This window comes from Pleurodeles waltl, chromosome 6 (genome assembly GCF_031143425.1).
Source record: "Pleurodeles waltl isolate 20211129_DDA chromosome 6, aPleWal1.hap1.20221129, whole genome shotgun sequence".
Taxonomy (NCBI): domain Eukaryota; kingdom Metazoa; phylum Chordata; class Amphibia; order Caudata; family Salamandridae; genus Pleurodeles; species Pleurodeles waltl.
The window spans coordinates 1685873051-1685896040 of NC_090445.1; the positions used below are offsets into that span (position 1 = coordinate 1685873051).

The 22990-nt window shown below is 44.0% G+C and overlaps 1 protein-coding gene across 3 annotated transcripts in view; it reads right to left on the reverse strand.

Annotated features, from left to right (window-relative positions):
- Positions 1 to 17547: 17547 nt before the first annotated feature.
- Positions 17548 to 22990, reverse strand: part of GOLGA1 (golgin A1) — a 234675-nt gene continuing 229232 nt past the window's right edge. For all 3 annotated transcript variants that reach the window (XM_069241738.1, XM_069241739.1, XM_069241737.1), the window contains one exon: positions 17548 to 22883. In XM_069241738.1, coding sequence (XP_069097839.1) covers positions 22803 to 22883 — 81 coding nt within the window. In that variant the 3' untranslated portion in view covers positions 17548 to 22802. The remainder of the gene's footprint in view (positions 22884 to 22990) is intronic.

Below are 22990 nucleotides of genomic sequence, written 5' to 3' on the forward strand. Positions count from 1 at the left end.
GGAGACAGGCCGGTGAGTTTCTGGAGCCAAGGCAGTTGTCGTCTTCTGGTCTTCCTCTGCAGGGGTTTTTCAGCTAGGCAGTCCTTCTTCTTGTAGTTGCAGGAATCTAATTTTCTAGGGTTCAGGGTAGCCCTTAAATACTAAATTTAAGGGCGTGTTTAGGTCTGGGGGGTTAGTAGCCAATGGCTACTAGCCCTGAGGGTGGGTACACCCTCTTTGTGCCTCCTCCCAAGGGGAGGGGGTCACAATCCTAACCCTATTGGGGGAATCCTCCATCTGCAAGATGGAGGATTTCTAAAAGTTAGAGTCACTTCAGCTCAGGACACCTTAGGGGCTGTCCTGACTGGCCAGTGACTCCTCCTTGTTGCTTTCTTTGTTCCCTCCAGCCTTGCCGCCAAAAGTGGGGGCCGTGGCCGGAGGGGGCGGGCAACTCCACTAAGCTGGAGTGCCCTGCTGGGCTGTGACAAAGGGGTGAGCCTTTGAGGCTCACCGCCAGGTGTTACAGCTCCTGCCTGGGGGAGGTGTTAGCATCCCCACCCAGTGCAGGCTTTGTTACTGGCCTCAGAGTGACAAAGGCACTCTCCCCATGGGGCCAGCAACATGTCTCTGGTGTGGCAGGCTGCTGGAACTAGTCAGCCTAAACAGACAGTCGGTTAAGTTTCAGGGGGCACCTCTAAGGTGCCCTCTGTGGTGTATTTTACAATAAAATGTACACTGGCATCAGTGTGCATTTATTGTGCTGAGAAGTTTGATACCAAACTTCCCAGTTTTCAGTGTAGCCATTATGGTGCTGTGGAGTTCGTGTTTGACAGACTCCCAGACCATATACTCTTATGGCTACCCTGCACTTACAATGTCTAAGGTTTTGTTTAGACACTGTAGGGGTACCATGCTCATGCACTGGTACCCTCACCTAGGGTATAGTGCACCCTGCCTTAGGGCTGTAAGGCCTGCTAGAGGGGTGTCTTACCTATACTGCATAGGCAGTGAGAGGCTGGCATGGCACCCTGAGGGGAGTGCCATGTCGACTTACTCATTTTGTTCTCACTAGCACACACAGGCTTGTAAGCAGTGTGTCTGTGCTGAGTGAGGGGTCTCTAGGGTGGCATAAGACATGCTGCAGCCCTTAGAGACCTTCCTTGGCATCAGGGCCCTGGGTACTAGAAGTACCAGTTACAAGGGACTTATCTGAATGCCAGGGTGTGCCAATTGTGGATACAATGGTACATTTTAGGTGAAGGAACACTGGTGCTGGGGCCTGGTTAGCAGGGTCCCAGCACTCTTCTCAGTCAAGTCAGCATCAGTATCAGGCAAAAAGTGGGGGGTAACTGCAACAGGGAGCCATTTCTTTACAGTAATGAAAGGGATAAGATTGAAGAGATGTCTGAAACTGAGGTATCAGTCACTTTGGGATGTAGATTTGGTTTTGAAGCTGTTTCATGAATGGCCTACTATAAGTATTATACTAGGTATAGTAAATGGTGTAAATGGTACTGTTTTACTAACCAACAGGGGTACTCTTCAAGATCTGGAATAGAATGAAAACCATATCTACTGCTATATTTTATCCAAATTTGGATAATTCACCTAAATTATGTGTGGTGAGATGTATTCAGGAGTATGAGTGCAGAATGTTTCATATGCGAAACCATTTCATGCTGTCATGACTGCAAGCACTGCAAGGTGAGCCAAGCGTGCAATGAGGGAGACAGCAATTGATCTGACTAAATTTACAGCACATTTGATAATAGATGCCATGGCAAGTAAGACTTTTATGTTAGGTGGAAGGCTAAATGACATTATGAAATAAGCTGATTGGTCTAATGTAGATACATTTAGGAAGTTTTATTTTCAGCCAGTAGAGCATGTATCACGCTGTGCTCTGTGAGACTTTGAACATGCATAATGCTAGCCTCCAGTCTTGCCATAAAATGCTGATATTTAAAGGTTTACTGAATAAAGAATCATGATTTTATAAAGGCAAGGAGGCTAGCATTATCTCACCACACCCTCCCAGTTTCTTTGGAGGGAGTGGTTTATTTTTTAATTTGGAAAATACAAATATATAGGTTCTAAGATTATTAGTGAATTTACAAGTTGTTTAAAATATATATATATATATATATACACTTTATTTTATTGTTTTTTCAGATCAATAGAAGATTGATGGTTCAGGAGTTTGTAAGAAGAGGACAATTCGACGAAGTTAAAAAATAAAGAGGAAGATCACGGAGAATAGGAATATTTATATGGACTTGAGAGTTGATTGTGATGTGGAACCTTTAATGTTGCTGCTCAGGGGGAATGAATAAAAGAGTTATGCATAATGCGGTCCTCCTTATCTTGAATAAAAACACGATTCCTTATACAGTAAACCTTTAAGAATCAGCCTTCTTCCCCTTCCTCAAGAAGCTGTAAACCTATTCAGTTGCATGGAATCCTATAGGTAGTTGTGTAGTTGGTATAAGATACCTGAAGGGACACCATTTTAAAAATTAACAATTGACCCATCAAGGGCAGTGGCAAGGTGAGCACATAGCATATCCATCTAGGTTCTTAGGTTTATTCCCAGGCCAAGGTTCTCACTCTTACTTTGTGGACATCAGGGTATATGAATCCCTCTCTGGCTAATGTCATAAACAAAACAGGGCTACCCATCGGTAAGCCGGGCATCCCTGATGGTGCATCCATATCCTGATTATAGTAAAATGGAAAGTACTTCTCATGAGAATTGCCAATCCATGCAATCTTACAAAACCAGCGCATGCCCTAGAGAAAAACCGTGGTGTGACACAAAGAAACATTAATGCCCATTGAGTGGGTCTTCTGGGGGAGCACCACATCAGAATTATGACTCTTCACTGTCTTCAGAACTGGCCTCCCCTCTATATGTTAGGTCACAAGACATTCATATTCAACGTGAGCAGTTTGGTGGGTCTGGATTGATTCATTTGTGTATCAGTTGCCATGATGTGTTGGATTTCTCTCTATCATACTAAAGCCACGGCATGGTATTTTATGCATTGCCTTAGTGTGTCAAGGCTCAGAAATTGGTATAACATAGTGACATGTGTATCTAAGTCTGACTGTATGACCGTGATACCCCTCCTCACCCTTCTTAAATGTGAAGCATTTCAATACAGACCCATTAGACACGTTCGTTCCAGGACATTATCTGTCAAAAAGAGATACGCAACCCCGTGCAACACGATATTCTCCAACCTCAGCCCTCCACTCCCCTCTCCCCTTCACTCCTCACTTTTCAATTCTCTATAGTTCTCATTTCCCTCCCCTTTTCCTCTCCCTGCCCTCCTCCCCCCATCCACTATTATTGCCCTCTTCCAATGGTTAGAATAGCTGTTGAACACATCTATCATTCCTCAACACCATTGTGCTAAATATTATGACGTTTCAAATACGTACAGTTATTTTGCTACCTTTTCTTTCTGTATCATCATGATCCGCTAATAAAAACAAATTTAAAAACAAAATGTGAAGTATTTGTCTCCAGAGCAGTAGAGGTGTGCCATTTAAGGAGCCAGTTCGTCCCCAGACTTCCCCAAAAGGAAATACTGCCAAAAAAAAAACAAAAAAAAAAACTTCACCACACATGACTATGGCAGAATAACAAGGTCAAATGTAAAAAATATATGTGTACATGTCCAGAGGTGCATTATTTTTCAATGTATAGTTGTCTTTGGCACTTCCTCCAAATTGAAATGACAAAACGTCACTTGTGAAATAGGTATAGAAATTATGGGAAATGACTCATCTTCATGTATTTTCATCAGTTCGCTCACCAGCCCCCCAACTCCTTTAGGCCTGTGACCACGGTCACCTCGAGCCAAAGCCCCGATCCCCTTACCTCGTTGACATAGTGGATATATGTGAAAAAGTGAAAGGGATGTATGTGGCAGCCTAGCTTTTCTACAGCGACGGGTCTTGGTTGGCCACAAATGCACAGTCCATACTGGTCTTAATTTCATATTTATCTTGGCAGCGCTGTTTACCGTCTCTCTCTGAGTCAGAGGTTCCACCACGAGAGAGGTTTTTACTACTGGTGTCGTTCTGAATTTTCTCTTGATAGGTTCTGAGTTGTATAGTCTTTCTGTGGCACCTCAACCTCTGGTTCTTTGGTTTGGTGTTTTTTTTTTTTAGGAACTAATGCAACCTCCCTCTTGTTGTTTCCATGATGCTACAATTTCAGGGCCTCTTTCCTCCATCTATGTCTAAGCTTGTCCCAGGAAGCCAAAGTATTGAGAGTATTTTATTTTCAACTATGATTTTTCAATTTGCTGGTAACAGGTTTTAAGCCTCATGTACTGCATATTTCATTTAACTTGTTAAAAATATTTCCTCTAATCCTGAACAGATGTGGTGTAGGCCTGGGAACACCATGTTCAAAATGCACATTCCTATTCCCCCTAGTCATTTTCAAAATCAAGTCATGATCCCTGCAGTTTAGAAATTAAGCTATCAGCGCCTGTGTGGGGAGAGGTCTGGAGGCCTTGGATTCAGCAAGTAGCATGCACTTTCTATCAGGTAGCAGGGGGAGACCATGTTGACTGAAAGAAAGCTCTTGAGCCAGATCTCCAGAATGATTTCAGGCCATGATCCCTCTGCTTCTTTCAGGGAACCTAAAAATCTTAAATTGTTGCAACAGGTGTGACCCTAGTGGTCCTCCACTTGCATTGTTTGTTCATTTTATGTGGCTTCAAAGTGTTCGTACCTTGGACCTAAGCTCACTCACAGAATCCTCTACAATGGAAACGCAACCCTTTACCTCTAGAATGGAGAGACAACCCTCCGTCTCTGGGATGAAGATTCAACCCTCCACCTTTAGAATGGAGATGAAACCCTCTGCACCTCCGTTACTCCATCCACTGCGTTATGTAGATCCTGGTGCAGGATCATCGCACATCAAGTCCACCTCGCCCATGGTGGCCTCCATTGCTTGTCCTGATGTTTTGATTGCTTGAAGAATCAATTCTGTAGAGACGGGTGTTTTCAACCTGGGATGTTAATATGCACCATGGGTGCAAATGCCTTCATAAATGTATTCATTTTTCCCTTTTTGGGAATGAGCAGGCTTGCTTCTTTGCTATGGAGAATGACGGGGACATGGTACAGTTCTCTGCCACTGGCCCACATCAGACTCTTAGGTATACCCAAAGCTAAGAATCAATCAAGAAGTGTGTAACAGCCTTCCAAATGTCACCTTGTCTAGCAATGGTCTCGATCATTTGTATCGACTTGCCAGCCCAGCAGCTTGCAGGCAGCACACACTGCCAGGCCACCCAGTTGGGGTGCCTAAAATTCATAGGACTAATGATTAACCACTAGGGCCCATATTTATACTTTTTTAGTGCTGCATTTGCGCCATTTTTTTTAACGCAAAAGCAGCGCAAACTTACAAAATACAATTGTATTTTGTAAGTTTGCGTCAATTTGGCGTAAAAAAACGACGCAAATGCGGCGCTAAAAAAGTATAAATATGGGCCTAAGAAAGGCCAGAAAGTCAAATCCGCCAAACCTTCTCAGAGCATGAAGGCTACAGTAACACTGATATTCCGGTCACCCTCCTTAAGATGTCCCTGGACATCAGGGAAAGGTTAGATAAACCTTCAGCTGTACTCTGTCAAGGGGTCCCACCATGCATTTGTTTTACATGGACATCAAAGTGTCTGTTGAGGATAAGTTGGTACTCTCATCCTCTGCTGCGCCAATATGGCACAACTCCCAGGCTCCTCCCGATCTACACCGAGAACAATGGGTACAAATGAGGCAGGTGAGTTTCCTTTAATATATTATCAGTGGTTGTGAGTAGGCAGCAGACTATCATGGACATGCAAACTTGCCGGTTCCAAGGCAAGCTCAGTAAGTGACTGAAGACTGTAACAAGGGAGTTGCAACCAGCTCCTAACATGTAATGCAGTGCACCAAAACTGTCCGCACATTGGACCCTGCATATATGCTGTCCATCTGGGTGGTGGTTTCTCCTTTGGTGTCAACCATGGGCCGCCTGTGTGGCTAACACTAGCCATGACCCCTGTTCACAAACAGCCCTCACGAGTGTGTCTCACAAGCTACCAATTCAAGATTGAGGTTATGGGCCATTTTTACAGTAGCCGTAGGAAAATTCCCCTTTATGACATGGTCCTCCCCCACTTTTTGCCACTAGTATTTTCGACTAAAGTGCACCGTTTTCCTCCTAAACAGGTTCATTGTGCCAGTGCTCTTTCTTCAAAACAGGATAAATTTGTGTACAATTGGCACACCTCTACTCGTGTAAGTCCCTAATAAATGGTACCCCTGGTACCTGGGGTCTGGGTAGAGGAGAGGGTCCGTAAGGGCTGCAGCACAGATTGTGCCTCCCTCAGGGACCCCCCTCCTAAAAATAAGACCACCACACCTGCCATCGTGGTCTGCTTACCCTAGTGCAAGCCAGTAGAAATCACGACATGGGTATGTGTATGTAAGTCACCCACCAAGGCAGGCCGAATGCCCGAAGACAGAGTGCAGTGCACTTTTTGCGTGGCCATATCTGCACGAATGGATATCGCTCTGTGATGTTCATCCCCATTGCTCAGCATTGCAAGTCAACCGGGAAGCCATGTTAAGGTATGTGCTGGACACTAGTCATCACGAGTGACCCAGTCACATAATGGCTTCACCAAACCCTATGGTGTTCGGTATCAAACACCTTGTCTAGATAAATCCGGGCTGATGCCAGCCGCAGATTTATTCGCGTGTGCACCCACCTTAGAGGTGCCTCCTGAACCCTACCAGTCACCTAGTGTGCCGACTGACTAATTTGGTCCAGTCTGCCACCACCAGACATGCTTCTGACTCCCTGGAGGTGAGAGCCTTTTGCTCTCAGTGGGCAGAAACAATGCTTGCTCCACAGAGCAGTGTTACCACGCACTCCAGCAGAATGGCTAGCAGATCTGCATATCAGGCACAGGATCTGCAAAGACCCTGCCGCATTTGGTATGCACCGCCACAGCTTCCCCAGTCCTGGGTGTAGCCACCCCCTGCCCTGAGGCAAATTTGGCACCAGGGCAGGCAGGAAAATTAGCTAGTCAGTAGGCGTGTACCATCTCTGGGCTAGCCACACTACTAAGGTGGGTTAACCAAGGTTGACACTCTAAGAAGTGTTCCACCATCTTGTTTTTGGTTGGAACTAGCCCTTCTAGGATAAGTATATGCCCACTCAGCACATCAAGTGGTCATAAGGTGTGGGCACCCCCAAAGGTAAGTAGTCCATTGGCTACTACAATACCCTAAAATGCCCATAAGTTCAGTATTTAGGAGGCTCCCTGACACCAGAAGCCAGATTCCTCTGACAACAAACAAAAGAGGGCACAGAAGAGTGAGAACTGCGGATGCCTGGTAACACTTTTGGTGCGAAACCCTGCCTGCTTACCTGCTGCTGTCCCGATAATCGCTACACCATGACTCGTCCTGGTTACAAAAGACTCAGAAGTTCTCCAACACTTCACCAGCCTGTCAGCATATCCCTTGGAGTGGAGGAGCCACTTTCCTTATGCTTGCAGGTGCCAACTACAACTATCCAGTCCACCAACCTCCTGACCCGAAGATCCACCATCACAGCAGTGATCCAGGAGGAGGTCCCCATGCTCAAAGAAGCCAGCCCTGTTTCCCCTTCAAGTGAGGAGTTTCAAGGATCCACTGTATCCAAGCCTCACGAACGCCTGGGGTACTGGACTCCTTGCACCAACCAAGGCTTGTTGAAGACCACCCCGGACTCCAAAAGCAGATCCGAAGACCTACCAGCAAGGGATGTCAGCATCGCGAAGGACAGCCTTCACATTCATCCAGTTGCCCTGTTTCGTCTCTCCTTCTGCAGGTCCCCCAAGGAACTGTGCACCTTGACACAGGAGCACCACCGCTAAGGATCTACTGCACCCGAGCACCCCAGCTTGGGTCCATGACTTCCAACAGTGTCCCCCTGCTCTCTGGACACCCACTGACCCAGCTCCCTCGGTTGGGAGATCCCAGACTTGTCCCCAAGTCCTTCCTTACATCCTTTTTTCCGGGTGGCCCCCCTGTTGCCAAGTGTTCAGGGGGCAGGAACCCGACACAACCATCATCACTGCACCCAGATGCCCCTGGGCAGGTAAACCTGAACTGCTGGTCTTGTTTATAACTATGCACCCCTTGCACCTCACTACTTTCAAGGGACCCCCAAGAACTGAGGGTAAGAACTGTTCTGTAACCCTAGTACTTTGTAACTCGCGCTGCATAAAACCGCATTCATCTACAAAAAGTGTTACTTGCCAATCGTTCTGAGAATTGCTACAGTATTTATTCTTCAGCAAATGTTCTGGTGTTTATAAATAATACAACAAAGTAACTATTTTGCTAAACAATTGGTCTCAAGTTGCTTCTTGAGTGTGTGTCTCTCATTTATTGACTGCACGGTCAACAAATGCTTAGACTACACTCTGATAAGCCTAACTGCTTTTCCACACTACCACATGAGAGCTTTTGGGATTGTCATTTTTACCACTGTAAACCAATAAGTGTCACCCTGGACTATCTTCATGGTGCCCCACTACATTGGGTCATGGTAAAGATAGCCAGTTTCCTACAGTAGCCAATAAATACACTTAACATAAGAGCCATTTCCATAATGTCACCACCAATCATGGCCGACATGTCCCATTAAGTACGACAAGCACCGTCTTGACTGTCTCTTTGTGGCTCGGCAGTCAAGATAAGTGCTTTAATTTCTATTACTCATATTGTTTAATTGCCCGGTGTTCATAGTGCCCCTTATAATAGTTAAGGTTCTGAGTTGCTCTTACCTGTTGTTTTTCTTTTCCGCCAGTTGGGAAGCGGGGGTCTGACTGCTCGGTCTCTAGGAGGGGCTCTGTTGCAGGGATCCCATGATGTCTGAGCCTCTGACACCCCCCTATCCACCGATTCACGTTTGGGGCCAATACTCGGGTGGTGGTAGTTGTGGGTGGGGGGGATTTGGGGGGCTTGCTCTGCTGACCCTTCCATGTTTCTCCATAAGAGCTCTGCCTTGTTTAGGCTTGACTTATTTTGGAGCCAGGACTGCGCGAGTAGCCCAACTGGGCATCGCACATGCAGTCTGCTTTCTATTTTTATAGCCAGCTCTTCAGAACTGTCCTCAGCGTCATGCTTCATTTGAAGCACATCGAAAGGTGCCTCGCTCCAGGCTACAATAAAGTAGAGCCTGCCAACGTCATAATTTTTTGAGTGGTGTACAGGCTCTTGGACTATTGTTGGCTCCCACTTGAAGCCCTTGAGTGTGGGGTCAGCTGGATCTGGAAAAATTATCATCGCCAGGTTCTTTGGGGGGAGTGTGGCTAGCCACCTAAGATGGCGGAAATACTTTTGTTAAGCTCTGGAGGACCGCTCAAGAAACTTCAAAATACATCACCATCCTGAACTCATTGGAGATTCCATGACTGACAGTGATCATGGTCACCCCCTTTTGTCATGCAGATTGTTGAGTTGGATAGGGGACACCAATGATGGCAACGAACAGACGCTGTGAGGACCACATGGCTGCAACCCTTTAATAATTGGAGCTACAATGGCACTCGACAACCCTTCTTCACCCGCATCTGAGAGCCCGGAGTCACTCAGCATTAAGGAAGGGCCCCTGCCTCTTCCTCTGCTCACCGGGGCATCGGAGCCGGCTCGCCTTGTGGAGTGCTGGTTCGCGGGGACACCGGCCTGGAGCAGAAGGAACATCTTGGCAGGAGCAGGTGACCCGTACAAAGAGAGCCACACAGTGAGAGCGTGTGGCTCTGAAGACAAATCTAGAAGTCCTGACACTGTATGCCCTCTGGACTGGCCTTAAGGGGGAGTGATGGCACCCGCTATGGCCTTTTCTTTCTTTTCCTGGCGGATGCGGACACACCCTGCACTATTTGTGGGGCAGACCTTGGGAGAGAGCTGCAGCGCTTGAGGAATGAGGTGGCCCAAGCGGCCTACATTACAAAGGGGCACAGGACTCCTGGTGGAGGGAGTAGTGACTGAAGGTTAGTGCAGCAAAATGAACAATATACGCCACGGTCCACCAATGTTCTTTGAGCCATAATCAGTGTGGCTCCCCTCTGGAGGCCGGGCCCCCAGTGATCTGTCTCACCTGGGATGCTCTGCTTGGCTCTGCTCCCAAAAGACCCCCGAAACCTCTCACACCGCCTTAAGGCCCAGGGTCTGGGTCACCATTGGTTGCGCAAGGGCATTAAGCAGGCCCTTCTGCCAAAACGCAACAGCTCACAATCAGGGTGTGCGCATTCCAATGGATCGCCAGACCATGTACGAGTAGACTTAATTTCCCCTACTGTGCCCAGCACAGGACCGGACAAGTTAGATGCACTAGCATCAGACCTAGGTCGTCTTCGTGATGATCACCGCAAACTGACGGATAGGGTCAAAACAACTGAAGCGGACCTCGCATCCCTGATTCCACAAGTTGCCCACTCAACAGAAAAGATCTGCATTCGCGAATACGCCTCCTGCAGGAGAGGGCTGAGAATGCAGAAGGCAGAGTGAGGTGCAATAACATGCATGTAATTGGAATGCCGGAGGGAACTGAGGGACCTAACACAACAGAGTTCATTGAGGACTGGCTGAGACCTAAAGTGGCACCACAGGGACTCCCTGATCTGTTTGTTGTGGAGACAGCACACAGAGTGCGCACATGCTGACCGACCCTGGGTGCTCCCCAACGCCTATCGAAGCACGCATCCTGGACTTTAGGGTCCGGGACATGGTCCTGCAGAAGGCTAGAGAGAGCACACCAATCGTAGTTGATAACACAAATGTGTCCCTCTTCCCAGACTATAAACTGGTGGTCCAACATAAGGGATCATCGTTTTTGGCAGCAAAGCTGCAACTCCGTGCAGAGGGATTAAGGTTTGCCTTAATGTTCCCAGTATGTCTAAGAGTTATACACGATCAACAAACATTATTCTTTGACACTCCTGAATTGGTCTGGGACTGGCTGGAGACCCATTCTCCAAATGCCCATCGACCCACTGCATTGGATGCTACTCACAGCCCCTTGTGGCATCCCCAGTGCCACAACCGACAGGGGAACCCTGACGTTCCAATGCCCACCGCAGCTGCATCCGCTCAACAAACACTGGAGGAACGTCATGCGGTGTTGGCCACAATGACTTCTTCCAGACAACAGTGATCTCCTCAACCCCGTGCATTCCCTCCAGTGCTGCGGCGTCAGACTGATTCCAATGGGAGTGTGGCACTGTTTCCCACGGTGACATCTCAGACTTCAGATGCTGTGATTTAATCTCTCCACCCTCACCATCTTTACCTGCGAGGCTCAGTATCCTCTTCCACAGAGCCTATTGGATGATCATCGACTCCCAGACTGTACACATTGTAAATGCGGTTCTTTTTCCTTTTCTTTCTCCTTTTAATAACCGCTGCAATGTTTTGAAAAATTATGTACTTACTTCCAAATGTTTCACCCTGTGGCGTCCCCAAGGGGCCATTGCACTCCTGTCTCCTTTTACCTTGCTACATGGGTCACAGATCTTACAAAGCCTTTGGCTACATTAGCCTACCCCATAGCAGTAGCTACAGTTCATGATTCATTATGTGTTTTATATGCTAGTCGAACGAATGTTCCTCACTAGACCATGTACTGAAGTTTCATTGTTTTGGGAATTCCTTTTTTGTCCTTTGTCACAAAAGTATACATTACGTTGGAGAGGTGGGGGGTACAAGGGTGGGCTACAAATCACAGACTTTATATTTATCCTACCCAAGCCGACAGCTACAAACTCTTATAACATACCGACACAGAATATCAGGGGAATGGGTACAGCTCACAAACGACTCTGAATACATGCCCAACTTGGGCGGCGTAGGGCCCACGTAGTTTTCTTGCAGGAGACTCACCTCTTCTCAGCAAATGCCCTTAAACTCAGCCGAAAGTGGAGAGGGCAGCTGTTCACCACAGCTTTCCCAGCCTTCGCACAGAGCGTGGCCATATGGGTACAGGCCTGAATGCCATTTGAGGTGATAGACACTAAAACAGATATACATGGCCGCCAATTTTTGGTACAAGGGAACCTAGATGGTAAACCATTGGTACCGGGAAGTGTATATGCCCCAAATACGGAACAGAATCCTCTCCTAACACACCTTTCTTCTGTACAAGCAGACTGGTCCCATTTAACTTGGTTGATAGGCGGGGATTATAATACAGTCTTGGATATCCATCCCCATTCCCTGTCCCCCTCCTCCTCGCTCCCTCCCCACTGCTCTGTCGCTCCAACAAGCAAAGGTGTTACAAAACTGGGCGTTGGGATGGTCATTAGTGGCTGCTTGGCGAGAACGAATTGTTGAAATGATGGAATACTCATTCTGTTCCACCCCTCACACACTACACTCCCAACTGAACTTATTTTCTGCCCCTCAAACTTTTATAGTGAGTAGCCTACACTCCACATACCTGGGTAAAACCTTGTCCAGCTATAATCCACTCAAGCTTACTGTGTCTTGCGGCCAAACTCCTACCCCAGTAGCCAGTTGGCGATTACAGCTGCATCACCTGGAAGATATGGTCTTTAAAGATACCCTAGCCACTGCCATCACTAATTATTTCACCAACAACACGGGTACTGCTTCATCACCACTGATGGAATGGAAGGCATTCAAGGTGGTCAGACGAGAAACATCTATACCATCGTCAACAGTGGCGCGACAAACAGCTTCAATAACACAGACTGAGGCATGACTGGGAGTACTAGAATGCAGGGCAGCCCAAGATGATACCCATCATCCAAACTGCAAGAATGCTGCATTCAATATGTGGAACTTTTTGAAGGCCTGCGGATATTAGACTATGACGCTTATACACACAAATTGCATTCTGAAGGCGACAAATCTGGAGTCCTACTAGCCCATAGGATTTGCCCACAACTGTCCCCAACTCCCATCCCAGCTAAAAGCACACCTGGGGCCACCATGTGTAGTTGCAATAGGCCATTAATACGTCATTCAGAGAAAACTATGCATATCTATATGGCTCTCCCCAGTCTCTGCCTCCTGGCAAAATTGATGCCTTTCTGGCTGACTTTCACCTACCACAGGTGCCAACATCTCACAGTGCAGAACTGGAAGCCCCCATGACACAATATGACATTCGTAATGCATTCACTGAACTCCCTCATAATAAGACACCCAGACTCGACCCGTCAAGTTTTACACCACCTTCACTAACCGCCTGCTCCCTTACCTGTAAAAATTGTACCAAAAAAAAAAAAAAATCACTGGAGATCAGCTCCTTCCCACCCACTGCTTGCCAGGCACCAGTTATGTCTCTACTTAAAACTGGCCGCGACCCAAAAGATATATCCTCATACAGGCCACTGTTGCTGCTCTCAACCAAGTATAACACATTGAGTAAGATCCTGGCAAGAAGGCTGCTCCTCTTATTGCCAGACTTAATCCATACAGATCAAAATGGATCTGTGCCAAGCCTCAGTACCTCATTAAATATAAGGCGACTCTACCATGTGATAGAGGTTGCCAGGGCTAGGTGCCTCTCCTATGACCTTCAACACTCTATGCTGGGCCTACATGTTTGCCACTCTGACTAAATTTGGCATCCCCCGACATATCAACCAGATTAAACTCATACACTAACCCCATGACCCGTGCAAATACAGGCTCGCACATATCTACTTACCCAATTTTTTGTGGCACTAGGCAAGGATGCCCTTAACTCCACTCTTCGTTATGCTGGCAATAATACATCTAGCACACGGTATTAGAGGGCGGGCGATTGGTGTTTACAAGCACAACAACACGTAGTCTCATACGCGGATGACCTCATTATACATAGAAACCTTACCATGAATTTGACACCACTTGCCAAGTGGCTGAATCAGTTTGCGGACCTTTCCGGCCTGCAACTCAATTATAACAAATCTTAAGGATTTTTATTCCATGAAAGCATGCGGGAAGACAGTATACAGTTTGGTACAAACATCATCCCAAAAGCCACTCAGAGTTTCCGCTATTTGGGCCAGATCAATGGATCTACCTCTGACCTGTTGGATGGTATTTTAAACGAAGAAATCACCTCCCTCCGCTTGCAGATCTGGTTCAGGATCACTTCACCCCTTTCTGTGGCAGGACGACTGGCACTCTCTAAGGTGGTAATGCTTCCCCGTCTTCTATACTTCTACGTTATCTTACCAGTGGTGCTTCCCATAGCTTACTTTCAACAACTCAACACCCTACGTATAGACCTGATCTGGGGCTGCAGCAGACGCAGGGTTAGCATGACTAAACTACAACTCCCACCATATGAGAGTGGAATGGGCGCCCCAGACTTTAGAGCCCATGGTTACGCAGGCCAGCTACAATGACTATCATATTGGTTAGGAGGCTTTCATCTGACAGAAATAACCTATATCCCACGAAAACTGTGCCTCCGTACATTGCACATCTTGCTACTACCGGGTGCGCCATGCCCTAGGGTCTACCGTTACTCTTAAATAATGCATTCATATATAGGAAACAGGCGCTAAAATACACGATACCCCTACATTATGCACCTAACATACCCCTGAGAGGAATACCAACACAGTTAGGCCCGCTTACATCTCTTAGATTACAACTCTGGGAGGATGCAGGCTTACACACAGTGGAGGATCTATTTGGAGATGGTGACCTAATGTACCATCAGGAATCTACTCAGACACATAGGCTACCGGGTTCCCTATTTCTATTACATGCAAATGTCTCTTGTTACGTCCGGAAATACTGGGCACCAATGGGGCTGAACATGAGAGGTGTTCCTTCATTCAGGCGGTGCACGAAATGGGAACCAGTGGGCACTTGATGAAATGGTTGTACAAAGGCCTGCAGATAAATCTACATGTCTCATTGACTTCCCTCAGGAACAGGTGGGAGCAGGATCTTGGACGTGCACTGCACGTAAAGAAAGGCGTTTTCTTTTTTTTTTTTTTACTTGAATTTACCATAGGGCTCTGGATTCACGATTGGGGTCCAAGGACCAAAAGACGAATGTTGTATGGCTCTGTAACTGACATTTGCTTCCTGCGCACATAGCACGCTTTAAAACCTGTCACTTCTGGGACAGACATTCCTTGCACAATTCAAGATTGAAATTTTGGAAGTCAGTAAACACTGAAAAAGTTTGGGAGCAAAGCTCCAGATTGGTGTTGTAGGGTGTGGTAAAACAACTCACATCAGCATGCAGGGATAACACCATATGTGGTTTAGTATCATCACTTCTGGAGGGAGAGTCATAGTGGAGCTTCATGGTGTCACCTACTGGCACGCAGGAGCATTTCCATTCAAAAGGGAGGAATCAATAGTTACATATATCCGTCAAGATCATGGTTTCCAGATACATGGATTCCAGGTTTCATGAAGCGTAACAGGCTCCTCTCAATTGCTAAAGGAGATTCCACTATAAGGTTGCAATGTTTCATATATTTTGGAACCCTTGGGTCAATGCACTCAAAGATAGAGAGTTCTAGCACCGATTAGGAAACCCAAAGCTTCTCCTCTTCTACATAGTCTCCTGTTCCTGTTTTCTTGGTTAGTTTAGTATGACTCAATGATATGGAGCACTTAACTGTGAATATACTTGCAGTAATTTCAGAGTAAGATCCACATGGAAATGGTGCCTCAAGTCCATCTCCATTTACATGTCATTAAGATACTAGACAGTAATTAAGATACGCAGTGTTTGGCCTGAATGATCACTGCTTATGACTAACTTCAACGCCATAACTGTTGCACACTGACTAGCTGAAAGGCTCAAACTCTCAGTCTTCTCATTTATACAAAGTAGCCAGGATACATAAGCATCCAAAATAGTAATTTTAAAATTATGTGATACGCCACACTGGGTAAGACTGGTCTGACATGTCATACCAACACAGCATTTTACTCCTTATTGTTTTTTCCCTGGAGGTCCTGCAAATCTACCTTTGTGTGGCTGCTCCACAAATCCTGGAGCAAATAGTGCAGCCTTCTGAAAGTTCAGCCCAGTGTCTGACTGTGTTGTAAATGTTAGCCTCACACCTGTAGGGCTAGAATCAGCAAGAGTGTCAAACAAGGGCGAGGGCTATAAGACGTAAGGTTCGAGCCCAGGCCACACTAGAAAAGGTAACTGCTAAAGCCAAACCATTGGCACCCCAAGGAGGACTTTTCACAAAATCTTACCGCCCAAAACCCGAAGCACAAAAGAAAATTAGTGGCCCCCACTACCCTCTCTTACTGACAATTAGATGTTGCCCACAAGTACCCGTATCCATTCGAAGGAGGCTTACGTAAGAACTTGTACCGCAGATGGGAAGGATGGAGCCTCCGCTCTCCCAGTGACTATCTGGCCTGAGCTTAATCTCAGTGCAGTCCTCTAATGTCACTTGTATGCTGGACTACCCTTCTTCTGCCTCTTACTACACATATAACACTCCTCCTGCCACCATTCTACCTTGCATCCTCTTTTTTTCTCTCTTCTGAGTCTTTTCCTCTGCTCACCCTCAGTGCTCTTTAAGGTGACCTCGCATAAGGTGCTGTACAAATAATGAACAAAATAAAAGTCAGTTGCTGTTGCTACCCTGGTTACAGCATACCCTGGCCCCATGTGGAGTAACCAAGTTTACTCGGCATGTCTATAGCTTATTAGGACAACTGAAGTAATGCTTCTCAACTTCCCGATAGAGCTCACTTTCAGATGTTTGCTGTATTGTGTTGGATTTCCTTATCATTTCATGACAGTTACTTTCAGCTGTTCCCAGAGCTTACCTTGTTTGCTTCCGTAGTAGTTCCTTGCACCATACTCAGTCAATCTGGATTTCTGTGTTCTGTCTTCCCTGGACACTCTTATGGAATACAATTACAGTAGAAATTGTTTCTCACACAGTCTATGGACCAACTGTTCATTTTGGATTGATTTGTAAACTTGTACTGCTCTCGGATTACTTCACCTTTAGGTTTTAGGCCAGCTGTACAACTTGTAACTAGACTGCCAATATTTAGGAGGAAATATACTGAAGGTCTTCATAGTGGGTTTAAACAGGGAGGTGAGAGCTGCGTAAGTACAGACATTTTTAAATTATGTAAACAGATTCTAGTCCTTCTCACAGTCGGTTTTCCAATGCATGAGCAATTAGAAATATATACACAAAGAGAGTATGCACTACTATGATGCACAAGGGTTATCCAGGGATTGCCAACAGTATTGAATCTGAGCATGGCAGAACTTAACATAAATCTGTGTTCTCCTGAAGGCCCTACTACCAGTCAATGAAAGGCACAGGCCATACATGGGGTCCACACAGGGTTACTAGAGTGGTTTACCTAATGGAAAAACCTGTCTGGAGTGGTGGCTGGCAGGAGAAAATATCAAGGATCTCTTGCTTTGTGCTTTTTGAGCAGTTAACAAATGCGGCCTGAATTCCCTCTCACCTTCAAAGAAACATGTTACCATTCTTGTATCGTTCTAGCTTGAAAAATAAAACACAAACCAAAGATTAAAATTTTAATCAAAAACATTTTGCACCACAAGGTAATTCTCAACATATTTTATATTGCTACATTACACAATCTTATTTACATCTTGAAAGAAACCAATGTGAATTAATTTGTCTTTGTTAGTTACTGTACAAACCATATTGTACAAACACAGAGTAGCAGACTTTATACAAGGAACAGTGCTTTATTCACTGTTTCACAATTTATATTTACACTGCACATGCCAAGGTTGCATAAAGAATGAGTGACGAAAAAAGTAAATCAAACTGCTAAATTCCCAAATACAAAGCCACCAAGGAAGCGTTACATCAAGTTTCAATATACCAGAGATGTCTTTGGTGCAGTCTGAATCTGAAACGCTGCAGACAGATTTTCTTAAACAAAAACAAAAAAGTGCTACATAAGATTTTGACAGACCTATTTAAATAAATATGTACAGCATTTATAATGATAAACAGTAAGACTGATTTCTAAAACCAATGACAGTACAACAGACACCCTCCGAGTATTCTGCTGTCATTTGTTAAAATAACATAGTGTAAAGTTATACCTTTTAAAGCTGAACTTTACAACATATGGGTCCTCTGTTTTAGCAGAGGATTACATGCAGACAGAATCTCACAGCTACATCAGCGATTCAGTTCTTGGACTAACCTACACCAACACAACAATTTCTAGGTATACTTAACGTTTTGCAGATTTGCTTAAAAAATGAGATAAAAATGTGTTGCTGGATAGAACTGCATGCCACACTGAATGAAAGGAGGTAAAATTGGAAACTGCCAATAGGAAAACGCAAGGAGGGAATCAGTGCTCTAGGCTTACCTTCTTAAGAGAGGATACAAATGCAGGAAAGACCATAATTTCAAGGGTGCCTTGCTTTAGAAGCTTCATAAACCATACTTTTTGTTCTTTAAAAGGGTTTTATTTACAGTATACACTTTATTCTGGTCTTCAATATGTATTTTGATAGATAGAGCATGCACGTTTTTTGACCCAGCAACAAAGGGTAACAGGGCATTTTTACCAATAAAAAGAGCTGCTGAGAGCTCTAATTATAGAAATTTATCAGTACAGTGCATGTGCACTTTGCAAGAAATAGAACCAAGTATAAGTAAAGTTATTCAATTGTAGGTGGCTCTACAACCCCTCTGCAGTTATCAAGTGGTTTATGAGTACAGGACTTGTGTTCTCAGTTTAGGTGAAAACACGAAATTACAAGCAAAGCTTAAACAATGCCCTATTATCTAACATAAGTACAGTCTGTTTACTATTAGCATTACATTGTTAGTACCAATTTGCCACTTTCGAAAATGGTTCATAATTTGCAGTGCGGCACCTCTACACTGTAAACTCCACAAATTCATACTTTTCCCACAACACTGTGATCCATGTTACATATCTTGGCCCACATTTTTAGCAGTCAGTTTGGGCATGTGTTAATTTTTCAACTGCCAGGCAAAATTCATAGAAATAAATACTGCTACTCTAAAGATAAATGCAAACACTCATTCTAAAAAGCAAATTAGGACCAGAGACAACAGTTTCATAAATTAAATGCACAATGTTTTTGCGATAAATATTATGGAATGAAAAAGAAAGGTCAACAAGCTACTTAGGAAGTGCTGTTTTTTTTATCGCTTTGCTTCATGTGCAGTGATTTGTTCTACATTACTGAACACAAAAAAAAATCAATGTGAAAATTTCTCTCACAAAGATTTTATACTAAGACTTTGCACAATAAAAGACAACATAAGTTAGCAGGCCATCTTCTGAATATCAAATTAAATAACTGGTGAAAAGATTACTGCTCTATGAATAGCTTTCTGGTAGAAATATATGTTGGTTATTAAAAGCATTTCTTCCCCCCCACAAATCTTGGTAACTGGACCTATCCTAAATAAATTACTACATGCACCATATAGATTAACCACCTGTTACAGTGTTTTAAGTACAGGAATGATCTTCTGTGTTAAAATACAAATAGGCTACTAAAGCACATTCGGCTCACATATGTTACAGAAAAGGAACCTGTGGTCAGAGGTAACAGACTTTTTGGTACAGTCATTAAGACCAATTAAATATTTTCTTTAAGAAAAGTAAAATCGGACAGCTTAAATCCCGTTGAGATTGACGTAAAGTTACTTTGTAGCCATCAGATTGGTACTATACAAATACATTTCTCTTTTTAGATTTATTCTATACATTCTCAGACTACACTGTTTGATAAGATGCAAGCTCCTTGGTCACCGGGGTTACACAGTTAAATACTTTATAAAAAGGTTCAATTATATATTTTAAACCTCTCATTTCACTAGGTATACTTTCACGATCATTCATTCCTTCCAGATTGTTTATTTTTACAAGGAATAATAAAATCCACATATCCATGCATAGTGTCCCAGAGTACGCTATGGCAGTACCACAATGTACGTAGGATTAAAGAAATGATGACTTTTTAGTCGGGTGGGATTTAAAGACGGAAATCTATCACAACGTTTAGTTTCAACAGAAGTCATGACTGAAAACAGTGGTAAAACTACAACAATCTGTTCTTGCTTTTTTCAAATTAGTACGCACAAGTCTTTTTTCCTGAGTATTAACAAGAGCCGCATTTCCTTGTGGAGGCTTTTAAGAAGGCACCTTATGAACTGCTAACCATTCTTTAGTAACCTTCAACGTTTAAGGAAACATGTTTTCGTGTGAGCAAAAGAAAAAAAAAAAAAGAAAAGTGCCTTATTATCTAAGGGCGTTTATCAAAAGGGGCAGTAATTGAGCAATTTTAGATCTACATGGAGTCTCCTACTCCTCATCTGCAAATCCACTATTATATTTTTCAGTATTCCGGTGTCGATATAGCAAAAGTATCTTTAAAGATGCTACTTTTCACCTGGACTGGCCCAACTATTCTGAGCCCTATATCTTCTCCATTACTCAGTTTCCCTTTAAAAAATGTGCCATCTCTGCTTTTGTCAGTAAAGCCTTGATGCTTGGAAATGTAAGAAATCATATGGTGAAAAGAAAACAGCACAAAACCAATGAAACAATCAGTAACGTAATTTACATGTACCAAATTTGTTACAAATCCCCTATATGCACACTCCTTTTCAAAGAAATTCCCCGTCCAAGGTGGCGACGAAAGGAAGGACTTATCTGAACAAGTGAATGAGGAGTACCAACTTGGCTTTAGCATCAGTGTTGGCCTTGCAGTCAAGATAATACTATTCACAGAAGATTGGTCAGAGTTGTAAATTAATGTCTACCGGCTTCATGGGAATCAGACATAACTCAGGCAAGCAATGATGTAGCTGGGTTCCTATCAGAATGATTCATGACACTACATGAAACCTAGTTCTGAAACAAACCCTATAACAGAGCCCAACTGAGCAGCTGACCTAGGAGGGGGTGGCATCTTTGGATATGAATCTTAACCAACAGGCTCAAAGGTCCGAAACTAGTTTATGTTGTTAATAGTTGTTCTGTCATTTTAAGAGCCAAACCTTCCTCACATTCAGTTCATGCACACACTAACTGGGATGAATGTTTACGATAAAAGCAACATAAATAAGTGATTAGTTGAGCAACTTTGAAAAAACCTTGAAGACCCCTAGATAAGAATTGCTCTTCAAGAAAAACTCCACAGCTAGCAGAAAATATAAACAAATTTTGTAGAGTCGTCAGTATCTGCTTTTTGGACCAATAAAAATAATGTAAAGTTGTTCCACACTTGTACTGTATTTGTAACGTCCATATATTGCTGGTGATGAGGAATAAACAGCATCAACAGTATCCCAGAACATGATTAAGAAAAAAAAACCACAACCTAAAGTGACTAAAACCTATCTGTTAGGCTGCAAAAATGTTAAACTTGGAAATTCAGCTTGTCCTTTTTGACAACCGTACTGAGTGATAATACTAACATTAGGCTATTAGAACTGACAGGTACCTTTAACAAAGAAACTAAAGGCAGGAATTCAGCAGATGAAACCTAGAGGTACTTGTGCTATTCTCTGTAGCTGAGATTAAATCCAAGTAATAGTGCTTGAAGTGCTTCAACATATCCACTCTAAAGGTGTAAATTGAAGCTCATTCTAACAGTCGAAGAGACACTCCGCAATGGTCACTGTTTTGGACAAGCTTTCAGGCCCTTAACCCGCTCACATCTGACTCTCAGTGAGGGACTACTCACATTCCTAAGACCAGACACAATGCAGACTAACAACAAAGCAAGGGGGATCATCTACCTGCTCACTTCCAGTTAAACGTTTGTATCTTTGTAGCAAAACTGTAAGTTGTACCACAATGATCTACAGGGTTTGGTTGACGTGCTTAACCCTTGACCTTTAAACTTAATCTGAACATAACATGCTCCACCATATCTGCAAACTACACTAGAACAGAAGATTAAGGTACCCTATGGCAACACTTACTAGGGACAAAGTCTTTAAAGGCTCTGCTGGCATAGTCAGTAGAGTGACCAAAGTTGTTCAATGTTTCAAAGGGGATACGTTAGCTGTTTAGCTATATTCACAGCTACTATCCAATGAAAGAGCGAGTGTTTCTTTCAAAATCTTAACTTTGGTGACTTGTCCTCTCTTGGGAGTAGGAATACAAAGAATGGGAGAAGAGGAATATACAGTATAGTTTAACATTTAACTGTTGGTCAGTCCCACAACCAACTTTTCCATGTCCGTTTTTTACCGTTTTGTGAGAGCAGCAGGAAAAGAAAGGGCAAGAAATTAAGGAAATAAATTAACCTCCCAGCAATCCCACAATGGTGGTGGATGCACACTAATACTGAAACATTAAGTGCCACAGTCCTTTACTTTCTGCTGGAACCATTTCCTCTGAGTCTATTAATCTTATGCATAATATCACAAGATGAAGTGGTGTGAACGTAGCACAAGTGGTGCCACACGGCTGCCTCTAAAGGAAAAGGTAATATTACATGCCCCTGATTCTGTTATGGTATTATATCCTCATGTTTAGCAGTCTTTTGGGTTGTAAATCGCTTGAAATCAAGGCGTTCTACTCTCCGAGTTCATGCACCTCCAAACTGAGGCTAAACCATTTTAGTGTGAGGCTCCAGTAAGTATGCTTGTGCGATTGTAAACATTTTTTAAAAAGCTCATAGGTACAAAATACTGCAATAACAGTGATTACAGCACACCAACTCCCATGTGTGCGTAGTGTTTTTTTCACAGAAAACAGTGGCTATATATATTGAACTTTCGTTATCAACGTTCCGTTCAGGACCACGGCGTCCTGGGGCTGGATATTGAGGGGCGCACAATTCCTTTGGGGGCAGGCTTAGATCCAAACCAGGACATCTGTATAAAAATATAAATTAAAAAAAAAAAAAATTCTTACACATTGATCAGAAGACAAAAATACAGTTCTTTCTGACCAACTTCTAATACTAAAGGCTGCGACCAAC